This window comes from Anopheles coluzzii, chromosome 2 (genome assembly GCF_943734685.1).
Source record: "Anopheles coluzzii chromosome 2, AcolN3, whole genome shotgun sequence".
Lineage (NCBI taxonomy): Eukaryota > Metazoa > Arthropoda > Insecta > Diptera > Culicidae > Anopheles > Anopheles coluzzii.
In genome coordinates, this window is record NC_064670.1 from 55511655 (window position 1) to 55538333 (window position 26679).

General features: G+C 43.3%; 4 protein-coding genes across 4 annotated transcripts; 2 read left to right on the top strand and 2 right to left on the bottom strand.

The window, feature by feature from the left end:
- The first annotated feature begins 6621 nt into the window (after positions 1-6621).
- Positions 6622-9333, top strand: LOC120952139 (TATA box-binding protein-associated factor RNA polymerase I subunit B). The gene is made up of 2 exons (XM_040371308.2): positions 6622-7166; positions 7237-9333. Exons 1-2 carry the CDS (start codon positions 6796-6798, stop codon positions 9305-9307), a joined length of 2442 nt encoding a protein of 813 aa, XP_040227242.2. The 5' UTR covers positions 6622-6795; the 3' UTR covers positions 9308-9333.
- A 343-nt stretch (positions 9334-9676) lies between these two features.
- Positions 9677-17316, top strand: LOC120947382 (uncharacterized). The gene is made up of 4 exons (XM_040362657.2): positions 9677-10453; positions 12478-13037; positions 13100-13918; positions 14317-17316. Exons 1-4 carry the CDS (start codon positions 10404-10406, stop codon positions 17217-17219), a joined length of 4332 nt encoding a protein of 1443 aa, XP_040218591.2. The 5' UTR covers positions 9677-10403; the 3' UTR covers positions 17220-17316.
- A 95-nt stretch (positions 17317-17411) lies between these two features.
- Positions 17412-18841, bottom strand: LOC120947383 (partner of bursicon). Its single transcript, XM_040362658.2, has 2 exons — positions 18032-18841; positions 17412-17939 (listed from the first exon to the last, which is right to left on the bottom strand). The coding sequence occupies exons 1-2, from the start codon at positions 18318-18320 to the stop codon at positions 17644-17646; spliced, it is 585 nt and encodes a 194-aa protein (XP_040218592.2). The 5' UTR covers positions 18321-18841; the 3' UTR covers positions 17412-17643.
- Positions 18842-20826: 1985 nt separating this feature from the next.
- Positions 20827-24192, bottom strand: LOC125908300 (uncharacterized protein K02A2.6-like). Its single transcript, XM_049610981.1, has 2 exons — positions 23466-24192; positions 20827-20831 (listed from the first exon to the last, which is right to left on the bottom strand). Exons 1-2 carry the CDS (start codon positions 24190-24192, stop codon positions 20827-20829), a joined length of 732 nt encoding a protein of 243 aa, XP_049466938.1.
- Positions 24193-26679: the final 2487 nt, after the last annotated feature.

Sequence of the window (26679 nt, forward strand, 5' to 3'; positions counted from 1 at the left end):
ATCCAGACCCAGTTCTATCTGTCTTTTCTTTTTCTTCTCTTTTTATGCTGTGACACATTTAATTCGCGTGTTCGGATAAATAGCAGAATCAAAGGCCATATTCATGCATTATTAACACGCCTCCTACCATAGAAAATATTCGCCGAAGACGGTTCGCATCATCAATTCGACATCATGTTGAAAGCTTGATGCATAATTTAGCATCGAGTTGAAGCTTTTCCACCACCTTTTCCTTGGTGCTATGTGTGTTAACCTCTTCGTTATTTTCCATACATACCAGCAATGTACGACACATGAGTTCGCATTCACGTTATGAGTTCAATATTGGCATAGACCGAGCCCTATACTTCTCAGCCATAATATGCATCACAGCATTCGAATATTTTTCAGCTTGAGCCAACTCTATCTAGATCACTCGTAGATAAATGGGGCAAAATAGCAATGAAACGATATAATGCTTTCACAAAAAAGTGGTACCGAATTATCAACACCGAAATTATCAGGCAAATCAGACAACAAAACGGTAAATTATTTCCAAATAAACTTGTTTGCTTTGACTATTCACTCAAACAATTCCATCATCTGCATCAATATTGAAGTATTCGGTACGCAAACTAACAACTCGTTTTCGTCGATCGCCTTGGTTGCTTGGATTATGCATTCAATGCAACGTTTGCACAGCAAAACTATCGTGCTGCTCCTGTGTCTAGACTCCCAACACCGAACACCGGACGAGCGTGTACTGCAGTGCGAATCGCACAGTATCGATAGTAACCTTGCAGTTCCGGTTGCACTTACACATTACTGCTAGGTGTTTACCTGTACCGTACCCTCCCTCCACCGAATCGCACTGGCAAGCCGAGTGCACACGATCACCTTAGATCTATCGCTGCCAGACGACGATGCTACAAAAAGGTGCGGCCAATCGGCGTATTTGATCGAATCATAAGTTGGCGACCGCACTTTAGCCACAAAATGGAAGCTTACGCTTTAAGATTTATGAACATTAGACACGGCGACGATCACGCGAGGCATGACGATCGCAGAACCTTGAGTTTGGCGCAAACCGATACTAAACAATATCGCACATGTTTGGCGCATATCGCAACGGCATTGTAAATTGCGTTCAACTACCTTCGCTGGTTTGATAAGCATTCAAGTGAGAAACGTCTGCATTCCATCACCGCTAACCCTTATTTGCGAATACATAATATGGAGTCTGTAACAGCAGGAAACCAGTAATAGATAGTTTTTTCTCGATATGTCCAACCAGTAATATGTTTTCAAATAAAAAATACCCGTTTAACACGAGCCAGAGGCAAATTATCACCATTTCATAATAGCAGCAATTTGGATTGCAGTGGACCACGCCACGTTTGTGGCAGGAAATTATTTCGTGATCAAAATAAGCGTCTGACACCGATCGTCCATCCGCAGATAAAATGGTCCAGAAATGGAATCAGCCCAGATCGATTGCTGCTTACATGTACAATTATCGTGCAGCCGCAAAAGCTGCCCAAACATTGACACACCTATTTAAAGTCAGCCCGAGTCGTCGCTTCTGACTACCGAAATGAGAGTTGGCTCAGTTTTACATATTGCGGTTGTACGTTTATGTCGAAAAACTGTAGGGCGTTTTGAAATTAAGTTGTTTTCTTTAAGATCAAAAGACTTTTTTTTGTCTTCCTTCTTGTACTTGTATTTTATATAACTTGTATTTTATGACAACTTGTATTTTATATCAACTTTACTGGAACTTGGCGTTCAAACTATTCATCAATGCTTCCATTTTATTTGAATCAATTTAATGTGTACATTTTTTACGATTCCGAAGAAAATAATCGTGTTAAATAGTAGATTGATTATTTTTAAATATAGTACGGTTTTGATTTTAATCTTGCTTTGAACCGTAAACCGTTGAATCATATGCTTTTTTATCTTAAAATGTCTCATCCCAATCCCTCACTTTGCCCCCGATGAGGGAACAAACGCTGTGAGGGGTGTATGGAACGTTGGGTTAGCAAATTGAAACAGCTTTACCATACTCATGGGACGGCAGATGCGAAACAAACAGGACCCGACAGTCCTATCCATCTACTACCGTCCTAGCAACCGCCCGACCGCGGACGGGACCCTACCAACAGAAGGGAATAGGAAAAAGGAAAAGGAACTAATTCGATAGATAGCCAGATATGTAAATAAACAACGCGTCACACGAGCCTATGTATGTTTATTTTTAACCTTTTTAAAATATACAGCGAAAGGGCAGGATTGCTCTTATGCTGATGCCCTACATCGGATGTGATGTTGCTCCGGAACGACGATATCCTATCATACCGCACACTCGTCGTTCCCAACACGTTGCGTGAAAGCTACACTGAAGCATTGGAGTGCGCCCCTTCACTTATTCCTTCCCAACCATGCTGTCAACCATGCCCCAACATCAGAGCAGTGTGGGTGCCAAGTGACCAAGAAAAGCTTGCGTCGAGCAATGTGAAATTTTAGCTCCCATCCCTTTTTGTAACGCCAAGTAAAACGGGGGAAACACCGCATAGTTTATGTACTGTCCCCGAGTTCCCCACACACAACTGGGTGCCGTGTTAATTATGGCCCAAATGCTCGCTGGTAATCATTCAGCCGGCAAATATCGCTCACACGCAGACCCAGAGCACCTCCCGCCGGGCTGAAGCTCCCACGAGCGTGTGCAGGCACTTTTAGGCTCTCGAGCGTGCCCTCCAAACGTGTAAGGTTAAATTGCCTTCCCCATCCGGTCGGCACCTTAGTATCCCTTTTTCCTTATCGAGCACGCAGAAGGAAAATAAAACCCGCCCAGAACAATCGCGTATCGCTCGGAGCGAGCGAGCGGCTTGAAAGGATCCCCTTAAACGGACCTTTTTTTCTGCCAGCCCAGAAAAGCTTCCTGGCCACCCGCAGCAGCTTAACTGCTAGCTTGACGGTGGGGTAATTTCTGCACACATGGAAAAAACGTGTCTCCGTGCGCTCGCGACGTGTGCCAATCAAATGAAAATGGAATTCAAGCACGAAGAAATGCATCATACGTTCTGTTTCGGGATGCATCGGAATTGCAGCGGCCGAGGGATGGAAAGCACCAACAAAGGCCTTCCTCAATGACGCTACACCGCTGAAGCTGGAACCCTTTTGTTCTTGCTACACATCTTTCTGTGTCTGTGGTTGTGTTGTGGACACAGCCCACCGTGTCCTTGGTGGGCGTGCTTGGTACACTACCTGTGTCGTCAGTCTCAATTCACCGTGCTTCTTCTCCACTATTTCGTCACAGATGTGTGTGTTTTGTGTATTGTTCTCGTAGCGTTTCCTGTGCCTTATCAACAAAATGTACAACCACATCTTACAAGCGATGCATTCACCGGCCACAAACAACCACGGTTTACCACGATTCTCTGTGGCGAGTTTAAAAAAACTGCTTCCCACGTATCTGCGCTTCCCTCCCGGCTGGTTCGCGGTTTTCATTTCCATCAGTATCACACCATGCTGGGGAAGGATGTTGGATGCTGCGGCACATCATCATCATCAAACCAACCAACATAACACACGCACACGGACAATGTTGGGATATAAAAGGTACCACTTACTCACCGCCGTGTGATAACCCCGCACCGCGCCATCGCCAAGTGCCGACAGCCTTTCGTGTATCCTTTTTACCGAAACCCGTACCGAGCGCCCCCGCCAAGACTCATTACCATTCAGGATGGGACAAGAGTAGGCAAGCTTCTTCAATTTACTTAGCATTTTAGCACGATACTCGCTGGCTTTCATCTTCTTTGGTACCCCGCTTTTCCTCGGGATAGTGTGACATACTTGTAGTTGGCGCAAACGCAAGCGACCATGATTTTTGTTTTCCTCGCCTCGCGCTTTCTTTCGTGTTCGTTCGTAGTTGTTGAATCTGTTGTTGTTTTTTTTTCAGTACTGATGCTGACGATGACGTTGGTTACTGCTCATCCAAAGTGGAGGCTGCGGATGGCTTCACAATCATTTGCATTCATCGATCGAATACTTTCCGCACAGTGCTACTCCTCCCAGCGTCTACTGTTAAGCGACTATGAGGTTTATATGTGAACGAAGTTTGTAGCCTTGTTCGTGTCCTTAAAATTATTTTATTTAGTTTTTAATGTAAGACACAAATGCCATAAAAATAATTAATGCCATAAAAAATAACTCTAGCATCATAAACGTAAGGTCAAATTGACCTATATCAATGTACAAAATACCTCAAATTAGAGGAATCCCTGTACATCTAACATGGGTGTAATCAATTTGCTTTGCAGGCTTACATGCAGGCTAAATATACCGTCAGCACCAAAGGCTTTACATGATTACTGGTGTATATAACTGCTACCCTTGCGGCTTGTCTATCTAGTTGTATGGTGTAAAGAATTTTGCTAAAAATAATATCACCGCTCCATTAACAACACAACCAACCCATGTCAGCCCAAATATCTCCTGTGATGTTATAAGCACATTTCGGGGCTATTAAACCTTCATAAATCTCGATGTGTGTGTGTGTGTGTGTGTGTGTGTGTGTGTGTGTGTGTGTGTGTGTTTAAACGGAGTGGGCAGTGGGTTACGCGAGCCGGCCCATGCCCAACCATTGGAACCGTTCCCGACAAGACTAATTTTGATCATGTGAAGAGCGAAGGCTTTTTTCCGCCCTTAGTCAGCAAAAAGAGAACAAAAAACACAATCCAAAAGCAGGAGCGGGAATGATAAACAGTGAGTGCCAAAAGGCGCACTTGGTAGATGATAAGGTCAGGTTCTGCCAGATTTTCATCGATCGAACCGGTGAAGGGCATTAAATATTTACGAACAACGTTTCGCAAACGCTGGCACGAGCAGTTTCGCCCAACTTTCCCTCCCATTCTCACTCGATCTCTCAAACTTTCAATCTTTCTCGCTCTCTTTCGCTTCTCGCCTGCTTTGTATCCTTCTCTCCGTGTCCGTGACCTCTGTAACACGTGGCCGGTACTAGGCGGCTCCATCGGGTTTCGAAACCCGAAAATCTCTGACCGATACGCAAACCCGGCTCAAATGCTTGCAGCCAGCTGTTGCGGCGTGCGCTTGTATTTTGTGCGTTCACGTGAGAGTGCTTACGTGTAAATCTCAGATGAGCAGCACACACGAAAAATCCCTCCGGGGTTTTCCATACCGACGCGTTCTGCGCGTTTCGTCCGATCTTACCCCGCCTTCAATCATGGCAAATTTGTTTTGTGCAAAAAAAAAAACACACACACACATTTACAAAAGAAAACCTGTACAATTGTGGGCACACAGGTCACGTAGCGATCCAAAATATTGTTTTAATTTGTTTCTACCCGGGTGAAATGGGTGGTAGAAGTCCTATGATGCCATAGGAAGACGGGGGACTCTTTTCGCGCGGTGACCACTTTATTGTGAAACACTGTTGACTTTGGGCTTGGTAAAACATGCAGACAAACGGAAACACGTGCCATTATCTTAAGGAAGGAATAAAGGAAGCTAGCAGGAAGTACGAGATATTTGTACTCAGTTTACACAGCGCATTAAGAATGTTCGAGCAAATATTTGGAGGAAGGCAAGATTGGTTAAACATTTGCAGACTTAATAAAGTAGATGTGAAGTTTTCAAGAATGAAAAAGCTACTGTAGTGAATTTGAGCGCTCTTTTTCTTCTTCTTCATATGTTACACATCTAAATTACAACTCCGGTTGATGTCTGATGCTTCCTTTCAGAGCATAGTAAATATTGTTCAACTCAATGTTTTATCACCTTTCAGCAAGTGTTGCAAAATATGTATACATTAGCATTTTACGTTACACCTTAATTAAAACTGAAACAACTACTCCCTGAACTGTTGCAACATAACTTCAACACTTAAACAGGCAATAGCGAAAACGACACAAAACACTTGCACAAAAACTTTGTTCCTATCGGAGTTGTAAATTGTACTCGTCAAATATTCCACACTTCAAGCTAAATATGATTAGAAAGAATAGGGTCGCTCGAAAGAGCACATGAGCGTACGCACGGGCACGAAAAGTCGACTGAACGAGTAAAGCGAATCTGAGCTGAAACGAGCGAAAACTTTTCGCGCGCAATGGTTTTCGGCTCCCTTTCCCTTTCAACACACACACTTTCGAACGTGCGGATATGCCCCTTTCCAAATGAGGTGTGTGAGTGTGAGTGTACAACAACAACAAGGTTGTAATATATTATGTGCCAGGGTTATTAACCATCAACTTTTAGCACGATGCATAGGTCACATACGAAAAAGGGGTCTTTGGGATGATCTAGCTGTATATCCTCTTGATTTTACAACGCCAGGCATGGATCGAATCTCACGTAAACCGTATAACTGTATGTAAGTATGCGCCTTACCTTAAAGGTATTTTTCGTACTCCATAAGCAAAACATATGTATGTAGTTTGAAGTTTTGTTTTTTTTCGATTTTATATGCTGCTGATACGATCAACATATTTTACAAATATCACATATTCACATGTAAAATATCATAAATGTTATAAAGTTTTTTGTCCATTGCTTTCCTATCGTACGATTTAAACATTATTATTTTAATTAAAAACGCATGGCGATCGCCCACTGTGAGGTATAATGTCATTACAAAAAGTCACTCAGCTGTCATAGCTTTGTTGTTTTTTTTTCTGCTTTCGGTACTGTACACCGCATTGTTATTGTTTCTATGAAATTTGTTAACAAAACAGTACGAGATTTAATTTTACTTTGCGCCACCAAGAATGGGCTCATAACCGAATTGTGTGAAAAATGACGGAACCAAACGATATTTGTGAAGTTTGCGGCCTCGGTGATTTTATTTTAGAGGATGGATTTTATTATTGTACAGAATGCGGTACGAAACTACTAAACAAACGTGAAATTGTCGATGATGAGGTAAACGTGGGGTGTCAGACGACCATACGACGTGATACCGGGGTAGAAAATAAAATTACCAGCTGGGAGCAGATGAACTACTTTCTGCATGGCCTTACGGAACGCTTAATCGAGTTAGGTGCTCCAGAGGAGCTGAAGTCGACGGTGTTGCAGATATGGTGTGCCTATCTAAACCAGGCCGAAATAGCATTCTTCCACAAACGGCAACGAAAGCGCCCACGGTTGCCTCTAAATAATAAGAAATGGTACGTGTTGACGCTGTATGGCAAAAAGTTCAATCCATTCTAATGCTCAAAACTGTACCTCCTGTTTCAGGGATCTCAAATTGCTGTTCAACCGGGAGATTCCAAAGCGAGCCAAACGAAAGGGGGAGAAATTAGAAGGCGATATTGCAAAACGAGTTCGGAACTTAAACAAGGATCTATCAAAAGCTGACCAGGATGCATTCACACAAAGTCAGCCGTCGGATTTGGAATCTACAATAAGCACACTGTCTACCTCAATGCAGAGTTCCTCGAATACGGCCCACTTACCGTTAAGTTATAAGTTCAACAGCCGAGCACGCAACCAACTAGTAGACAAATTCCGCCTTCCTGAGGAACACATCGATTGGCACGAATTAGAAGCACCAACAGATGCAGATTGCCATCCCTTCCCCTACTCGCCTGGTAAACTAAAAAACGTTCATGATATAGACAATTGGTCATATCTCTACCGTAAAACTGTTTTGCTCGCCATATTAAGCATCGCGTTAAATCAAGTGCGCAGCTCAATACAGACAGCAGATCTGTTGCGATGGATAGAGGAGGGACATTTGCCGTTCCATGATTTACGGCAGTTCCTACCGGAGGGTTTGCACGCTGCCTGCTATTCCGAAACGGTGGCTCATCTTACGACAACGTTTCAGGGATTCATCAAATGTCGAGTGATCTCATCGCTGATAGCAGCAGATCTAGAAATTGTGCCGATTGAACCAGATCTATCCGCTCTTTGTCATCGTTTTCTAAGCGAATTGGCACTGCCGCTAGACCTTGCACCCTACATTACCAAAGTGATAGCAATTTCGCCTCCGATTAAGCGGAATAATGTATATAACTACTTTCCAAAGTACGAAGCTCACGCCATGAAGTACATACTGTTCGTTATGAAACTTCTCTTTGGTTTGGACGGTGTGAACGAAACCAAACTAGATGCCTCATCAAACAAACTTAACCATCGAATTGGATCCTTCAACAGTCTGCCGAAATTGTTCGTCTGGAGTGAATGGCAACGGTATGTGGCGATGCGACGCATCATACTGGAACAGTTGCATTATCCAACAAACCACTCGCGAACCCAATCGATTGTAAACCGTCCAATAGAAAAGGATCTCTTTCTACACTTCTTCGAATCGCGCATTGTTCCGGACGATGATAACACAACAGGCTACAAAGCAGGCATAGATAGAGCATCGCATCGACCGATACAGGAGCGTTTATTTAAAAATCTCCATTCTTTCATATCATCAACGATGGATAAACATCCCAATCTAAACCATAAACGATCGAAAAAGCATATTACGTTTGAGCATAGCTTGCAGCCGCAACGTGCCTATCTAGCAGAAATACTGGAGATGGACGAGGCCGAACGGCATTACGTGCACATCCCTGAATATATGCGAACGGATCACAGCAAACGAACGGTAGTGCCGTTCATCAATCCAATGCCCCTCAAAATGCATATTCTCACCCACCACCGACTAAGATTGGTAACGAAAAAGGTTAAACCATCGATGAAGCACATTCGGATGGCAAAATACAACTCACACACTACGAACGTCGAACTGTACCTGGCCACAAACAAATTTGCTCATGTTCTTTGTGTAAGTGATAGTGATTCGAGCGATTCCGAGGACAGCGACGGACCCAGTAACATTTTGGATTACATCAATGCACGTGCCCAACAAAGTCAGCTTAGTCCCGATGAACTGTTCCACAAAACGCTTTGCGAGAATGCACTGGAAGAAATGGAAGCTGATCTACGGGCAGCTGAGTTTAAACATGGTACTAATTGGGATGCGGATTTGTCTTGGATGCAAGAGATTACAAACGAAATCAATCCGTTCGAAAACAATCCTCCATTGGACGAAATCTTGCCAGATGAGCAATGCTGCAGTGAAACTGTGCAGATTGCCCTGCCGAACTATCACTACTGGGTAAACAATGGCAACATCAAAGACATTTCATCCGAAGTTTTCGAGCTGGAGTATCTTTCGCTCTTTCCCGCCAGCTTTCAATTCCTGCTTCGAGAGGCAGCATACGTGGCACACCTATCGCCACATGAGCTGTACTTTGAACTGAATGAGTTAGAAAAAAACTATTTTAAAACATATCGTCGAATAAAATGAAGTGTGGTGAGAAGAAAAGTTCTATACATAGTTGCTTGAGACTCGTTCATTTGCAGTAAACGGAGCAGAAAAGGTTTGTAATAATTCGAAAATATGTGTGTTTTATGTCCGTATTTCGGAACTTTAGAAATCAGCGATCGGAGATTAGGGAACATTGGCGGGTAAATTGCATAAATCAGACAGTTAGCATAGCTACCAGCTTAGCTTACAACAATCTGCAATCAATACAATCGAATTACAAACCTGCTTTATATTCTAACCCACTTGAAAAGCGATGCATTTTGTGTAACGGCCGTTTGAACTCACCATTTGCTTGATCATAAAAAAGCACGGCCAAATTTTCTTTACTGTCAAAACTGACAAAACTTGTCTTGTTGTCAGAACTAGCAGAAAAAAAGAGAAGTGCTATTTCGTCCGAGACGAGAGAAATTCCGAGTTCAATTGCTTTTTTGTGTTTGCTAACAATTTGCCAGTGGCTTATGCGCCACACATTTAGGAATTGCAATTGTACATCACTGATGTGCTGCGGAGAAGGTGAAGAACGAGTTGCATATTTTCGTTTGTTTCTCCTTCGCCCAATAGCCATCTCCCGCTTCCGTTGATGGAACGTGTCTGGACGACGTGGAATTGTACGTTCTGTGCCGCTGGTTACGTGTGACGGAGAGATTACGAAGGCCAACAGTGAATTGTTGTGTGGCGAGATTTATTTCGTTATTTATTGTTAGTAGTGCCTGGCGGTCGTGTATTTCACATTTCTTCAAAACGATACGGCCAAATTCGTTCTGTTCGCTATCTGTTCGACGCGCCCATTGCCTTGTGAATTTGTATATGTTTGTGTGTGCGTGTGTGGGTAAGAGAGAGCATTTCGTGAAAGGTCTGGTGCACCGCTGTTTGGCGTAACCGTACGACATTCTTGTTGCCGATAATATCGGTACGACTGTGCTTAGTGTGCTTTGCGAAGGAAACCCGGGAGGGCAGAAAAGCTAAACACTAAGAAAACCGTCAACCCAGCACCACGCACAACACATCGTCAACTCTCGTCACTGCAGTGACAGCAACATTCCAGTACATAAAGCGACATTAAAACCCACACATAATGGATAAATTTATCAGCATGTGGAAAGTGCGAGAACTCGCCGATAAAGTGTGAGTATAATTGAAATCGTTTTAATTTTTCTAGTCTTCCTTTGCACTCACTTCACCGCACCACACCGTGCCTAAGCCAAAGACAATGCACACTCAAACCGCGATAAGAGCAACACACCTTCGAATTTAGCCATCGATCCCCCTCCATTACCTTAGGTAGAAGGCGGCGGTGGAGTTGGAAATGTTTATGGTGTTTGCATTACAGGGCGAAAATAACACTTACAGGCGGCGGATCACACTACCACGAATAAAAGGAGGACATTTAATACGCGTTCCTGTACTATCATTAAAAGACTGTGCTACACCATCAGGTGGTTGCGATAAGTCTCGTATAAAGGATTTCGATTGCCCTTCTTGTCGTAATAGTGTGCGGTAGTGCACCTATGTATGGTTGCAGCGAAAGAGGAGAAGGGTAGACACATTTTCACTCACTGGCTTTTTTGTGTCCCGCCTCTGTACCCAAGGGATTGCTGAATTAATTTGCCAAAATAAAGCAACAGTTAACAGGCCAAAATGAAGCAACAGCCAAATGAATATCGACCACATTTTAAATGTGAATGTGTAATTTTAAAATCAATCGATTCAGCAGTGTATTGTGTATTGTGTATTGTGTATTGTGTGTATCTTTTATATTCTAGATGGTAGTTTTACTAGTACAATGATTATTTCTAAGGAAAAAAACGGCCGAAGCCATAATAATAGTCAGTTAAATAAGTAAAAATGATTATTTCTAACTCCTATTATTAAAAAAATCGAAATCATTTCAAATCTTGAAGCGTTTTGATTGTATAAAATCATAAAATATCAATATCAATATAATAATTATGAACCACATCATCATTTTTAGGTTCTAAAATGCATGAATGCGTTCACCGTAAGCTGTCATAGCGACAGTGAATGCGGTAAAAGTATGCCTCACGTTTCTGTTAATGTGAAAACGAGCAACTACTGCATGGAACGCAAGAAAATGTAGTGGCAAGTCGTGTGGTGCTAAATTATTAAATATAATCGCACCACCACCACCACCGCCACCGAGCTTGAATGTAAAAGTGCGCTACGGCCCAGGCTTCGACGTGTCTTTCTAATCCTTCTGAAGCGAAATGGAATCAGAAAAAAAAAACAAAATTACACAACAAACATAATCTAAATGATCACTAAGAATTGTGATCAATAGTTGTTTCACACGCGGGTGTGCCGAGATCTATACGTCCAAGGTGATCTTCGCAGTCGCGCCCCAAAAATGGGTAGCTATAGTAGAGAGGGGGGGATACCGGCGAGAAGGTCAGGGGACCATGAGAGAGAAACTTTTTTATACAGTCAACCTTGTCGCAACTAACGTCAAGGTAACAAATTTGCAAAACTGGTGGGTATTCATCGTTGCATGATTAAAATGCCAAAATACTATACAGGCAGGTATGTTAAAAATAATCGAAAATACATTGCTGATTGTGTTGATTAAATAAGAGAAAATAGGCATATCTTAATGTTGTACATGTGAATCAAATGTACGTTTACATTTACAGCGATGCTGAAACCGTGGAATGAAATATTATCGTTGTTATCGTATGTTGACGACGGTTATCAGTTGTTGCTGCTTTATCACCTTAATAATAGCACGGAGTGATATTTTATTACTCCTGAGAGAAGCCGATTTATACTGCAATAAGATCATTTAAACATTTTCAACCTAAAAAATATCTTTTTTCATAATTGAATATCATAAAGCATACGATACGCGTTTATGTGGAACGCTTACCGACTATGCGTATGTTGTCTGTGAATTTAAAAGAAAATAGTCTGTTGAACATTATTATCCCCACTACCATGCATAGCTCCAAATGAAGCGGTTGACACACTTTCGACCAACTCATTCATTTAGTGGCTGTTTGGTTGATGAGTCATCAAACATTTTAAAAAATCACTAACAAATGTATATCTATTTTTAAATTGTTACGAATTGTTTGATTCTATTTACCGTATTTTAATAATTTTGTATTTATTTTGATTGTTGTCATAATTTTTAGAACGAACGTTGTCATGAACTACACAGAAATAGAGGGCAAGGTGCGCGAAGCAACAAACGATGAACCGTGGGGTCCAACAGGACCATTGATGCAAGAACTCGCCCACGCTACCTTTACGTACGAGCACTTCCCGGAGGTAATGTCAATGCTGTGGAAGCGAATGCTGCAGGACAACAAAACCAACTGGCGTCGAACGTATAAAAGCTTGCTGCTGCTGAACTATCTCGTACGCAATGGATCGGAACGAGTCGTTACCTCGTCGCGAGAACATATATACGATCTGCGTTCACTAGAAAACTACACCTTCGTCGATGAAAATGGCAAGGATCAAGGAATTAATGTACGGCACAAGGTGCGAGAGTTGATAGACTTTATTCAAGATGATGATCGATTGCGAGAAGAGCGCAAGAAGGCTAAAAAGAACAAGGACAAGTACATCGGGATGAGCTCGGAAGCGATGGGTATGCGTTATGGAGGCAGCAGCGGTGGTGCAGGCAGTGGTGGCGGTATGGACTACGGTGGATATCGAGATAGCTACGATCGACGCAGTGAGGATCGATGTGAGTAATATACATGCAATTGTGTAAGTCACTACCACTCTGAAAGTATATTTTAATTGCAGATAACGAAACGAGGGACCATCACGAATACGACTACCAGTATGAAGGTGAACGAGAAGATTCCGATGACGAATCGAACGGACCACACGATCGTTCAAACCGGTACCAGGATCGAGAACCATCAAAAAGCCCTGCCACGCGTCAGAACTCCAGTTTATCCACTGGTTCCACGTCTGCTTTCGGAGGTGGTGGAGGTACTGGTGGTAGTGAACGGAAGATAAATCTGAACATTAAACCTACCGGTAGTTCCTCCACTGGCAGTTCATTGAGAAGCGCACAGAAAACGACAAAGAAAATTGATCTCGGAGCCGCCAGCGGGTTTGCTAAAACTGCAGCAACCGCATCAGCCGCATCGGCATCGGCAACGCCGGTCGACCAGTTTGGCATCAATTCTCCAACACATCGCAATACGCATGCCGAAGAAATAGTAGGCACGGGTGGAAAGCAGCAAGACATAATAGATGATCTGTTTAAAACTTGTCCCACAAAATCGGCTTCCACCACGGATGCCCTGGTAGATGAGGACGACTTCAACCCAAGAGCTACGGAAGACTTTGGAGATTTTGAATCGGCCTTTGGTGCTAGTACCGGCAAACCGGTATTAACCACAACTACGAAGGGAGATGATTTTGCCGATTTCGCAGCATTCGGAAAAGAGCCCACGCAGCCTGCAGCGGCTGCACCTAGCACGGAAGCGAGCACCGATCTACTGTTTGGTCTGAGTGTTGGGAACACTAGCACGGGGGCATCGAACAATGGTGGAGCACAGATCGATATTCTTTCGGATTTAAGTGGCCTTTCGCTCGGCTCCAACTCAAACGGTACGTATTTTCAAAAACGTTGTTATAAATTACCTATACCCCCTACTCGTTTGCTTTGTACCATCGACATAAACTAAGATCGTTTCGAGAAACAATCGCTGTATTATGATGTTTCATCGCGATTTTCATTTGGTTAGTAACTGTAGAACAAGCCTATTAAACTGTTCTCCCTGCTGCTCACCTCAGGGAGAGTATATTGGTTGCCACTATTACACATATTATCTGCTAGCGGTACAGAATCCTTTCGTTGCCTTTTAAACCTATGTGTCTTTTACCTCACCTCCTTCTAAGTGTTACCGTTAGCTCCTTCTTAAGTATGAACGGTAGCGAAGGAGGATGGTGATAGATATTTGGGTAAGACATTGGTGCAACAATTCTTCTACCTTCTACCCTTTCAGCATCCAGCGCCAACGGCAAATGCATCGGGTCAACGCGTGAGAAACTGTCGCTTCTGCGTCGATATAATGAACTGCTTGAATGTATTAGTAAATTGCCCCGGCAATCTGGCCAAGGAGAAAGCCGAACTATTAGTCGAGATATAGAGCGTGAAGCTTTGAACGAAAAGCTGGCCCTATTGCTCGAATTCTTCCCGGGACCAGTACAACCTACGGATGCACTGTATGGATCGAAGGAGTGGGACCGATTTGCTGCAGAGGCGTATCCGAGTTTGTTGGATGAGGTGATCCCGTTGATGGGACATGTACAGCTACCCTTACTATATCGTCTCGTTACACTTGATGCCAGTATACATTTCCCGTGTGAAATGATCAACGTGCTCACCAAGCAATCTGTGCTGCAGAGTTCGTCGTGTGAGCTAGCATTGAAGTTACTTGTTCGGCTGATCGAGGATGATTCCGTCCTGCCGGTAACATTCATTCAACTGTCAGTGGAACGTACCGATGCTAACATAAGTGATTACAATCGGTTTTTGCAACTGCTGTCCGCTATCCCTAACAAGGTGGCGAATGAGTTAAAGAGTAAAACTCCCGATCGACTACTACCATTGATGTACAGTAGAATATTGCTTCGACAATTTATCCGCACTATCGCTACATTAAACGATGCCATAGTTTACTACGCTAAGGCAGAAGAGCTAACTGCTGCGCCATCGCTCAGGGCCGATTTTTTAACCGCCCTTTTTAGCAAACTCATAACCGATTTCCACCAAGAACGTCGATCCCCAGCAATACAAGCTGCATTGCATCTCCTTGTCGATGGAATTTCCCGATTGCCGAAGGTGGCCAACTTTATTACAACAATATTTGCTGGATTGACACCGACTGCTATAGAAATTATCGCGCACATAGCTCTTAATAAACGCATTGATCTTTCCTCTGTCTTTGCACAAACCGTACCTGCCAGCTGGTCGTACGTTTTACTGCAAAAAATTCCACTGTACAATTACTACACCAACAGTGAGACGATCATTTACGAGCTCATCAACCTGGTCACTAAGTTGCCGGTGGTAGAAAATAAGGATGGTGAGAAAGGACAAGAAAATGAATCCAAGCCTCTCCAACGATTGATTCAACAACTGTTAGTGGTTTGGTCCAGTCGGGCAGCCATTCAACGGACAAGCTTTGAACAGCACCTCTACATAACAAAATTACTCCTCCTGGCGATTGGCACAGAGATTAAGAGCGGTTCAACGTGTTCGAGCTCGTCAGGCGAAACGTACCGGCGGATGTTGTTCGATGGGTTAAAGGCTCATCTGGAGTCTCCAATTAAGGAGGTTCGCTGTACCGGTATGATTACGGTTGAGGTCATTATAGGCATGATCGATGACAAGCGCGACGAATGCAATACGTCGTCTGCAAATGAAAATGCCGGAAACAATCGTTTGCGGTTTGATTATGCAGGATTCGATGCCAATACTCTTGCGCTGATAGAAAGTTTGAAGTCAATCGTCGAAAAAGCATCTGACGGCGAGAGTACGAAACTCGATCAAGAAAGGCAAGAATACCTTATTAACTTAGCCGTCAATGATTTGATTGATAAGATTGAAGAGCAAAAGGAAGATACATTGGTCCAGTCAAATGAACAGATAATAACTCCAAAGCCATTAGTCGAAAACAACGATGTGAGGACCAAACCATTAGCAACAGCGGACAGTGACGATGACGATCCGGAGGATATGCAGGATTCGCTGGATTCCGATGACGATGAACTCCCCGTTTATGATATGTCCAATGATACGAAGCTTGAGCAAGAACGCTACCGGCCAAAGTATTTGCTAGATATGCGGGATGCTCTTCTCCAAACGGATGCAAACCAAACGCCGGAACAGTTTGAGCTTGCGGTAGACGCTGCTCCCGAACTAATCGCCCAACAGTTGGCCCACAATGACGCAAAGCTAGCGATCGATCTGATGCAAATTTTCCTATCATTAGAAGAAAAAACCCATATGCCCACGTTCAGCGAGCGAAAGTTTAGCGCTATGGTTGAAATATGCGTTGCGTTTCCCAAGGAATGTGCTACATTCCTCTGCGGAGAATTCCACGCGGAGGTTAGCCGTTATGCTGTGAACTGTCGTATATTTATGCTGGACATTATGACGGAGGTAGCCAAAGTGCTCTCTAACAATCGCAAGACAGATGAGCCTAGCAAACGTTCGGCACAAGACATCAAATCGCTCGCACAAAGTCGCACGACCAATGGTGTAGCGAGTACAAAAAATCAACTCCATCTGATGTTTCGCGATGAGGCGGAACAGCGAGCACGCCGGGCAGAGGCGGAGCGAATAGTTCGAGAACGCATCGAGCGCAAAACAAGACGCTCTCGGTCGGCCTTTACGAGAAGTCAGCGTGCAGAGGCGAAGGAAACAATCAATCGCTACGGTGAAGTGGCTGGATGGTTTTTCTTTCCTCTGATACGCGGATTCGGAGGCAACAGGTTTGTCTTCACGGCAGGGCTCAAGTTTCCGTACGATGTGGAAAATCTGCTGCTCGTTAGCTTCCTGCAAGCTCTATCGGTGCTAATGGTATGCGCTGAAAACTGTCCCATTGCGGGAAAGATGGCCCGGGAGCTGTTTTCACTAGCGAGCTTGTTACGCTACAGCGAGGAACCGAAGGTGCGGCTGTCGGTGATGCAACTGTTGGCGGCTATCTTTCTAGCCATTCGGTCGGATCTATTGCTGGCACAGTTTTACCCGGAGCTGCTGGAGCTGAAGGACTGGCTTGAGGAGTGCACTCAGGGCGATGTAGTGCGCACGGGTGAAACGAATGAAGAATGTCGGCAGCTTGCACGCCACCTGTTGGCCATGTGTTATAGCGCGCTGATTGATGAAAGTGTAGAATGTTGAGTGAAGGTGCAAATGGCGAATTGAACTTAAACATGAACGAACAGAAACGAAAAATAAATCACACTGCATGTGTTCGCGAAGGACACAAGGACACTAATTATTATGTTTACCGAGTAATGGCTATTCGTATTGCATGCTCATATGGGAGATACATGTCTTTCGCTAGAATTTCGGTTATATCGGACGATGGTATAATATTTTCATTGCTTTATTTTCAATACTCTGTATACGGCGGTTACACGCTACGGAAGCGATGCTGCTTTTCAATGGCTTCCAAGTGGTAGTTTAACGACGGTGCTTAGAACTTTAGAACGATCTGAAGGGCAGTGTGCTGGAAATGCTTAGATGCTATCATTTTGCCGACTTGTCGAGGACCTCCGTTTTCTCTCTCTTTTTTGTCTCTTTCATCGTATGGCAGTTACAATTAGCGAACCATTTCTCCACATTTGAAGCACTTGCAATCAACCGGTTCCTTAAGGCGAATTTCCATCGTAGCAGACTCGTGGTCAGTCATCCGGACGCCATCCGGATCGTAACAGTGCGTTAGTTGCAGTTGCCGTTCGCGCAGGAACGATTCCCGGCAGCAGTAGCACTCTTTCAAAAAGCCGGTCGCCGTTATCACCGACGGCTGGACCTGGCTGTTGCATTTTCCCTCACATTTGTTGACCGTTACGTCTCCGTTGCAGGTACGGTAGAGTCGTCCCAGCTCATCGTATTCCTCTGGAGAAAAAATGGGGCGCACGCGGCCAAACGTTTTCACAAAACTGCACGGACACACAGAACACAGCATTGCTATCTGGAAGGGGGCTTACCTTTTATGAGATGAATTTCCGACGGGAGCGTTTCACACGTTTCGTCGGCCTGGTTGTGCTGTGCAGTAACAGCCACAGTGAGCGTTAAGGTCAGCAGTAGCACGCAGCATAGTACAATGCTGCAGCAGTTGCTCGCCGCTAGCGCTGTTCTGACACTGTTGCACATTTCGACACGACTTTGTCGATGAAAAACGGTTGCTATGTTACTATTTGATTCGTCTGCTGCTGATCGTCCTATCCCAACGAACAGTTCGTGATGATTTGCACCGTGACGCGCCGGTATATTCATTTTTATACTTAACCACAGTCTCCATATGCTATGTTATGCTTAACCCCATGCAAACCCCCTACAATCTTCAGTCTCCATGTTTGTTTGGTGACGATGAAAGGCTCACTGTTACAAACCATGTTGCAACATGTACCGCCTGCTGAGCGAAGAAACAGTGGTCCTTGGGTGAGTGTGTGGCAAAATGAACGCAGGTCAGGTACTTTACTTTGTCGCTTATCTCGGCCTCTATCCGCCTCCGCTCGTCGTTCCTATGCACGAATACTCATACTGTTTCACACCAGGAGGCTCCAGCATGGCCAAAGATTGCCCATTCGCACACATGACCTTTGCCCGAGGACATCAAGGATACTGCGCTGAGGGAAAGGGAGGAAAAGTCCCAAAGGCAGAGCTAAATTGCGCCGTTGTTGTGTTCGCTTTTCCTCGAAAATGTTGTATATGTTTCCGTCGGTGGTTTTTCTTCGACAACACGCGACAATTGCTCTACTAATTACGTCGTTTTTTTGACTGATTCTTTCTGTCTCCTTTTTAGCGACACTATATCCATCGATGAACAATGGTTCCGGTGGATTGCTGCAACCAACACCTCTCCTAGCGGCCAATGCAAGCAACAACAACAACAATCATTCCCTGCTTTCGGGCCAGGGCAAGCAGCAGCAACCTGCCACAGCAACAAACGTCGGCACCACGTGGAAGAACGCCGGCAACATAAACATCGATCTGGACAATCTGCTCGGCAATGGAGCGAAGGGTAGCAGGGGTGGATCGGGGGGTGGGGCCGGCGGTTCGAATGCACCTTCGATGAACCAGCTGAAAAGCATTCACTCTAGCCCGGTACACCAACCGATGGCGGCAGCGTTGAGCCCGCAGCCTCCCTATGGTGCCGGAGGAATGGCCCCGACGCCGATTAATTTGATGATGACTCCCATACAGCAGCAGCAGCAGCAACCGCCCCCGGTGGGCATGATGATGGGCGGTATTGGCGGTGGTGCCTTTCTGAACGGCAACAGCAATAACGCCGCTTCCACGCCGACTGGCGGTGCAAGTTTCGGATCGTTCAACGCGTTTCAATGATCCCACGCCGGCCTGGCCAAAAGTTTGGCGGCCTCTTGCTACTAACCCCGTCGGAGTTGCGAAGATGGGCGCAGCGCAGTAGTAGAAGCAGAAGAATACGTCCACTGGAACGAACCTTGATTGGTGGTTGCCTTTGCGATCATCACTCCAGCTGTGCTAAGTAAGTAAAGTGTGATCGTTCGCGACAAAGCAAGCTGAGGGTGTGGCGATCGGTAAACAAAAAATAATGTGCATAGTAAAACAAAGTGTTAATTCCTCCAGAAACGCCAATCAATCTACTCTTCTTTCCCACCAATAGCCCACCACCACTAGTCCTGTACCTCGTCCTTGTATCTTGTTCCTATCCTCCACTTTGCTCTCCCAATCTCCCATTAAACTCGTTCCAACCAATGCGGCCTACACACAAACACACACACACACTCACCCATGCATGTATTGAAGGATATTATTTTGTGTTATACTTCCGTCTAGGTTTCAAATTGCAATTTAGTCATACTTAGATAGGGGAAAAGACCATTAAAAGTTAGATTTAAATGAATTAGACCGCAGCGGCATGATAAGTGGGAAAGAAGTGCACGAAGTAGTAGAACGCGTTTACCGAACTAATAATCAGTATTGAATGTTCTCTGCCTGTCCAGCAACAGTAGTTGGCAAATCGTGCTCGTTTGCGAAACAAGAGCGACCTAACAAGCCAGCTACACACTAAATCAAATCCTGTTTCTTCCATATTCATCTTACTTTTTCAAATGCAAACATTCTACCGAAAGAGGATCTAGCGGGCGCTTGATGTGTGTGTATGGCGTTCTATCTATTTTCTTGAATCATTCCGTGATATACACATCAAAAACACTATAATACTTTGAAACAAAAATTTAACAACAAGAAAAAAATAAATTTAAAACATTGTCGGAAACATTAACAGGGTAAAAAAAATAATCGATAAAAGAAAATCAGTGTTGTGTAGCACCGACTGTGAAACATTAAATATAATTGAAACAAATGTTGCAACAAAAACAAAGGCTAAACGAAGAAGAAGAAGAAGAAAAAGCAAGAAGCAAGCACACAGGTTTTGGAATATTACAAAAGCGAATTGAAGTATTTTTCGCAACATACAACTTTTTAAACTAAACTAAAGAAATGGTTAAAAACGACTATGCATTTTGTAAGTGTGTTTCTCTGTGTGTGTGCGTGTATGTGTGTGTGTAAATGTGTCTTACGAAAGTTTTGCACAAACAGAAACAAAACAAAACAAACTGGCCAATACACGGGGTCAATACAGGAAAATAATGCAAAAACCAAAATGGCAAAAGAGAGATCGAAACAGAAGAAAACAAAAAATGGTGCATACGAGAAATGAAAAAAAAAAACAAAACAAAAAAACAAAAGACCATAAAAACACGTAGACATCCAGATTAATAACAACATCCAGAAAAGATTATCCTATTGGAAAAGATAATCGTGTCGGAGAATGAAACTGCATGAAACGTTCATCATCATATTGGATTATGTTATGGAAAAGCAAAAAAAGCATGCAATATTGTTAACGCATTATATCATTAGCAAAAGTAGAGCAAAATGCAAAGCGTGTTTGGAAAGTTTACTGAATCCATCTTTGTTTTGGTTTCCTATTACCACTTACGGGGAACACACACACACTATTGGTGGCGGGCACCGGGCACTAGCTAATATTTAATGTTTGTTTGGCTGTTTGTACTGTTAAACAACGGATTCCAAAACACTTCAAACTGTTTTTATTATTATTATTATCATTAATATTCTTTTTGCGCCTTTTACGCTTTTTAATGCAATTATGTTACAATTATGCACATTGTTACACGTAAGTGAATGAAGCTACTAAATACGTGCGCGCAGAAACTTCCCCTTTTGTATATGATTAAGCGTTTAAGAAGTAAAACAAACACATTTATGTAAGCGTATATTGCATTTGACTGTACACGTTATACATTATATTTCCGTTCCATTTGAGTATTAGTGTCTTCCCTTTATTAGTTTTTTTTTACATTTTTTGTTGAGTTGTTTTTTTTATTAATTTTATACATATTTGTCTTCATTTTCCGTTTGCCTTTATCTTTGTTTCATCATACGGTTTTAAGATTTTAGTATGCTTTAATATGCTGAGATCAACTATAGAAAACTCTTACTGCTTTCTATATTTCATGTCAAAAACTCATCCCCGGCGTGAAAATGACATGGCATGTTTCCAGTAAATTACCACATTTTAACTTTGTTGTATTTGTTACAGCAGCGGTTTTGTAAACTTCTATTTCTGTTGCTTCCCCCACAACTATTTCGAGAAGAAAGAAACAAAAAAGATGCGTAACGACAATAACATGATAAAAACAAATCATGCAAAACAATGCAAAACAAGAACGAAAATGTAAAACACAGCGAAACAAAACAAATTCCTAGATACAATGTGAAAACGAGTTTGTTGACAAACCGAAACTGATTGCAAACTGATTTTTAAATATCGAAACTTACATATCGTGCATAGGAGTAGTAGTAAAAGGGTGAAAAGTTAAAAGAAAAGGCCAAACAGAACGTAACGAAACGAAACGGAATGAAAAAAACAAAAAACAAATGCAGAATGGACTAATGAGAAAATAGGTAAATGCATCGAGGATGATGATCGTTTTCTATTTGTACGTATCGATGAAAGATGAAAGAATGAATGAATCATTTGGTGTAGCCCACAACAACACACAAGCGAAGGGAAAAAGGCAAACAAAATGCTGTAAAAATATACATTCTTTACAAATATATAAAACACAGCTGTAGTTTAAATGCCAGTACATCAAGAGTGAAAGTGTGTTGGCGAGGCACGGGGCGCTGTCAGCCTCATACTGAATGATATTGGGCCAATCTACGTTGCAATACTATTAATGTTAGGGAACGGGACGGAAATCCCCTTCCGGCAAACGAGCTGGTGCCGGTGGTTTCCACGAATTTGTTTTTTTTTCCTCAGTCCATCTGTTCAAAGTTGTTGATTGTAGTTGAATTTAGTAGTGTACTACTTCAGTGCTATACAAGGCGTCGAAATTGCAACGGCATACTACATTTGCGTCATTAGTACCACCTCTTATTACACCTTACAAGTAGGGCGCCATCCACCACCCACTCTGGTTTCGATCCTGCTCCGCGTGATGTACCAAATATTTGGATGTTAACCATGTTCGCGGGCGGCGGCAAATCGTCGGACAAGCCGCGCGTGCCTGCGTGGAAAGACTCTAATTACTTTACTTATTGCAGAAACCGTGTGGTTAGCACATGCTGTGAGCAGCAAGTAAAGCATATAAGCAATGTAAAAATGAATTTGCATGGAAAACGAAGGAAAATCACGAATCAAAAACTGTGCCCAGAATCAATACGAATATATACCGGTGGGAAACAATAACAAATTACAAAACAGCACGAACATTGGAAATCGTTAGACAGGTTTAAACGAAAGCATAATTAACAGAGGATGTATTTTTGTTGAAATAAAAGTCAAAAGTGTAAATTATACCATTGTGTGAATGATTCATTTTACTTGTGCGGGGGAAAAGGTTAACTGTGGATGTCTGACCATAAAGAAGACACGTAATCCGAAAGATTAGTAACCTTTGTACCTGGTCTAGAGTTGGGTGTAACTCTGATTCAGATTCAAGAGTTGGTACGAATCGTACTAGTGAATAATCTTTGAATCTGAATCACAAAGATTCATTGTTACAGTCCGAAGTATCCGGACATTTCAATTGAGGTTGAAAGATTGGCAGCCGTTGTGACGATGTCGTAGGCACATACTTACGCTTACTGGAACGTGTAGCTAGGTAGTTCACGATGTATACTCCTCTAGCGTTTACTTTTCTCGTGGTTTATTTTGTCTATTTGCTGGCTGATTCAATGGCTTCTTCTGCCCTCTGGCTGGAACTGTTTGCCGTTTAGTAACGCAGCCGCAATAGCCTTCCTTGTGGCCAATCCGGTTGCACTGTTTACACTGGTGCTCCGAGAATGGACAGTGACGGACAAAATGCATCCATCCACATTGCCAACAAGGAGTGCGAGGCAGATTACCTTCCGTTTTCGAAGAGTGCTGCTGATGAGAGTTTCCCTGCTCCTGTTTCGAGCATGGCTGGCGATCAATCATCAATGCGTCCGCCTTGAGATTGACGAGTCGCTGATATTCACGAATCAAGCTGTGTAGAGTCACGTGAGCTTCTGCTATTTCACCATCGAGCTGGGAAATTAGCCTAGCTCGAATGTCGGCGTAGGCATGACCTTTGAGGCCACTCACAAACACCAAACACTTAAATTGATCGATGCTCATATCTTTTAAATCGAAATTTTCGCATGCACGATTCACCTTTGCTCCGTAGGTGATGATGTCCTCTGCTTCAGATTTTACTAGCTGGAGGCACTGGTAACGCTTGTTAAAAAAGGAGGTGTGTGTGCCGAACATTTGCGATAGTATCTTGACGGTGCCAGCAAAATTGACATCTTTGGGAAGCTTCGGCAAGATGTAGTTGACATACCTGGCGTGTGATGGTGTGTCCAACTTGCTCAGCAGCAGACGCACCTTGGCGGAATCGTCTAGGTTCTGGGCATCCGATTCGAAAACGTCCGTATACCGGCTGTACCACTCCTCAAAAGTGATTTCATTTTCCGAGTCAAACGAAAATTCGCTGAAGGTGCTTACCAACGCCTGGAGAGTTTGCTCCGGGATGCTAGGGGCAGTTGTTGGCTGTGCTAGCTTCTGCAGAAGCTCCGTTATCAAAAGCACTACTTTCTGTACTTCTGCCATCGCTTCTTTGAGTTGTGCTTTAAAATCCTCGTCGACAATTTGGGATGTCCGGACTGTAACACTGCGTAAGTTGTAATAATAATGTTCGTTTATTGATAGTCAATTGAAGAGTAAAGCGGGAGATGCTAGTCGAGCTGCTTTTATATTGCAGCAATGGTTCCTATGATTTACAATAACCATTTTGTTCCATTATCCTGTGACATCCAACATTCTTGAATCTCTGAAGATTTATTTATTTAATTTGAATTTTTTTCTGGAGATTCATGAATCTCTCATGGTTTATAGTTTGAAGAATCTGTATATAGTGTACGCTCGGTAATCCGCACTTGATTGTATGCTTCGTCGAAAAGTTTTTTAACAGCCATTGCTGATTTATGGCCAACGAATGCTCGCCGTGTATGCGTACCCTAATATGACATATACACGTGTGATGGATACAGCAAACGTTTACGCATGAATCTATAGATTTTCAGGAATCTTTTATAGATTCTTCGCACGTTAGACATTCATAAATCCGAAGAGATTGTTGATTGTTGAAGATACAAATCAGTTGGCAGCCTAGGATGGAGTGCACTCTGCATCTGGGAGCACGAAGAACTATCAAAAAAGTGCAAGCTGGTTGTCAATCGCCCAGTGTACAAAAACAAGCGGTAGAGTGATCTGATCATCATTCCAAGGGATCAATTTTTTGTTGACCAGCATCGCGTCCTTGATCTGTTGGAAGAATGTCTGAAACCGTTGACGATCTCGCGCAAGATCCTCTATAAAGTCGACGTGGTAGCGGTTCCTTCATTGCCAATCAGTTTTCTCTGATTTGGACAGTGTACGTGTCTCAAAGATATATGTACAGTTTAGTGGTGGGTACTCGGAATCAGACCTATCCGATTCCAATTCCATGTTCGGAACCAATTCCGGAGCCGATTCCGAAGCTGGAAACGATTCTGATTTCGGAATCGATTCCGAAGCCGATTCCGGAGTCGACGACGGAGCTGATTCCTGAGTTCACTCCAGAGCTGACTCCAATTTTGGAGTTGATTCCGATTCCGAATTCGATTCTGATTCCGGATCCGATTCTGGAGTCGATCTCGAAAACTGATTCCGGGCTTACTATTCTAAATCGATTCCAAAAAACTTCGGAGCTAGCCGGAATCGATTCCGACGAAATATTCATTTTTCCCATCACAACAGATGCTGTAGACCAGTGATGTCAAACTCGTTTTGGGTCGCGGGCCGGATTACAGTTGGAAATATTCCCGCGGGCCGCAGTTGAGCTGTTTGGGGATGGGAGGGGGGGGGGGGGGTTGTCAGTCTGGTGATGAATAAAATTGTATATTTTATACTAAAATGTATCAAATTTTTGGTCCATTTTTTTTGTTTTCTCCATCACCTACTACACCATCAATCGGTGAAAATCATCAAGGACTTATTCTTTGACCTACAATCGTATCTCCATTTTTTCGTAGCCTTCTGTAAAACTATTCATGCCAATTACTCCACCATACCCCACCATACACCATCTTTAATTGTGTAGAAATAAGAAACATGGAAATAGGGTAACTGTTGCGCAGCGACCACATCAAAGGTGGCTGTTTGAATTTATAATTAAATAATTTATATTTTGTTCTTAGTAGGCTATGATAGCTTGTAATTTAGAGTATAAAAGGAGGAAATAGTTATAATAAATTAGTCTTACACCAGCATTTCAAGAGTGCGTTTCTCTATTTGGTGTTAAGATTCTCCCGGGTGAAACCAGGGCGAATACGATTGCCTTCTCGACGGCGCTTTACGAAATCAGTAGCGGCGCTTCCACGGCATAGACCTCCCAATTTAATTTGGAAAAGAGGTAACTAGCCTGGTAGGCCAATACTGAAATTAGTTTGGTGAAATAGAGTTGGACCGTTGACGCTCCCGAAACCCTTTTGCCCGGGACGTTCTGTTCCGTGGCAACAGACGGTTATCAAGCACTCCAGAACGACCGAAACCTTCGCGGTTGGCTTGGCCGTCGGGCCCGGAACATTGGTGGCTCCAGAGAGGAACCTCACGGAGAGTTCCATTACATCAATCTTGCTTGAAGCAAGCGAAGCAATCTCACGAACTCTATTTTACTGTTGAACGATATCGAATAAACCAACAACCCGCATATTTTTTCGAATAACGACGAGAGGAGGAATTTGTTTGCTGTCGAACATGGCGACAAGGAAGAAGTTTTTTGTAGAAAATAAGAATGGCGCATGCAGATTGTGCAATGAACCAGATCTGGCGGATAATATGGTTCAATGCGATGACTGTGACAGGTGGTTCCATTTGCATTGTGCGAAGCTGACTCGCGAACCGGGACCAGATGAACCATGGCTCTGCATCAAGTGTTCCTCGAGAAATGTTCCTGAACCATCATCGAAAACATCCGATACAGCCGAAAAATCGCTGATTCAGGAGCTAATAAATGTACTGAAGGGAATGACTACTAAGACTGAAGAAACAAAAATG

Excerpts from the sequence above, each read along its gene's own strand:
- LOC120952139 (XM_040371308.2), top strand. The coding sequence starts at position 6,796 with ATGACGGAACCAAACGATATTTGTGAAGTTTGCGGCCTCGGTGATTTT. Across the intron at positions 7,167-7,236 it reads CCTCTAAATAATAAGAAATG|GGATCTCAAATTGCTGTTCA; the intron begins GTACGTGTTGAC and ends CTCCTGTTTCAG.
- LOC120947382 (XM_040362657.2), top strand. The coding sequence starts at position 10,404 with ATGGATAAATTTATCAGCATGTGGAAAGTGCGAGAACTCGCCGATAAA. Across the intron at positions 13,038-13,099 it reads TCGACGCAGTGAGGATCGAT|ATAACGAAACGAGGGACCAT; the intron begins GTGAGTAATATA and ends TTTTAATTGCAG. Across the intron at positions 13,919-14,316 it reads GCTCGGCTCCAACTCAAACG|CATCCAGCGCCAACGGCAAA; the intron begins GTACGTATTTTC and ends CTACCCTTTCAG.
- LOC120947383 (XM_040362658.2), bottom strand. The coding sequence starts at position 18,320 with ATGAATATACCGGCGCGTCACGGTGCAAATCATCACGAACTGTTCGTT. Across the intron at positions 17,940-18,031 it reads GGAAATTCATCTCATAAAAG|AGGAATACGATGAGCTGGGA; the intron begins GTAAGCCCCCTT and ends TTTTTTCTCCAG.
- LOC125908300 (XM_049610981.1), bottom strand. The coding sequence starts at position 24,192 with ATGGCAGAAGTACAGAAAGTAGTGCTTTTGATAACGGAGCTTCTGCAG.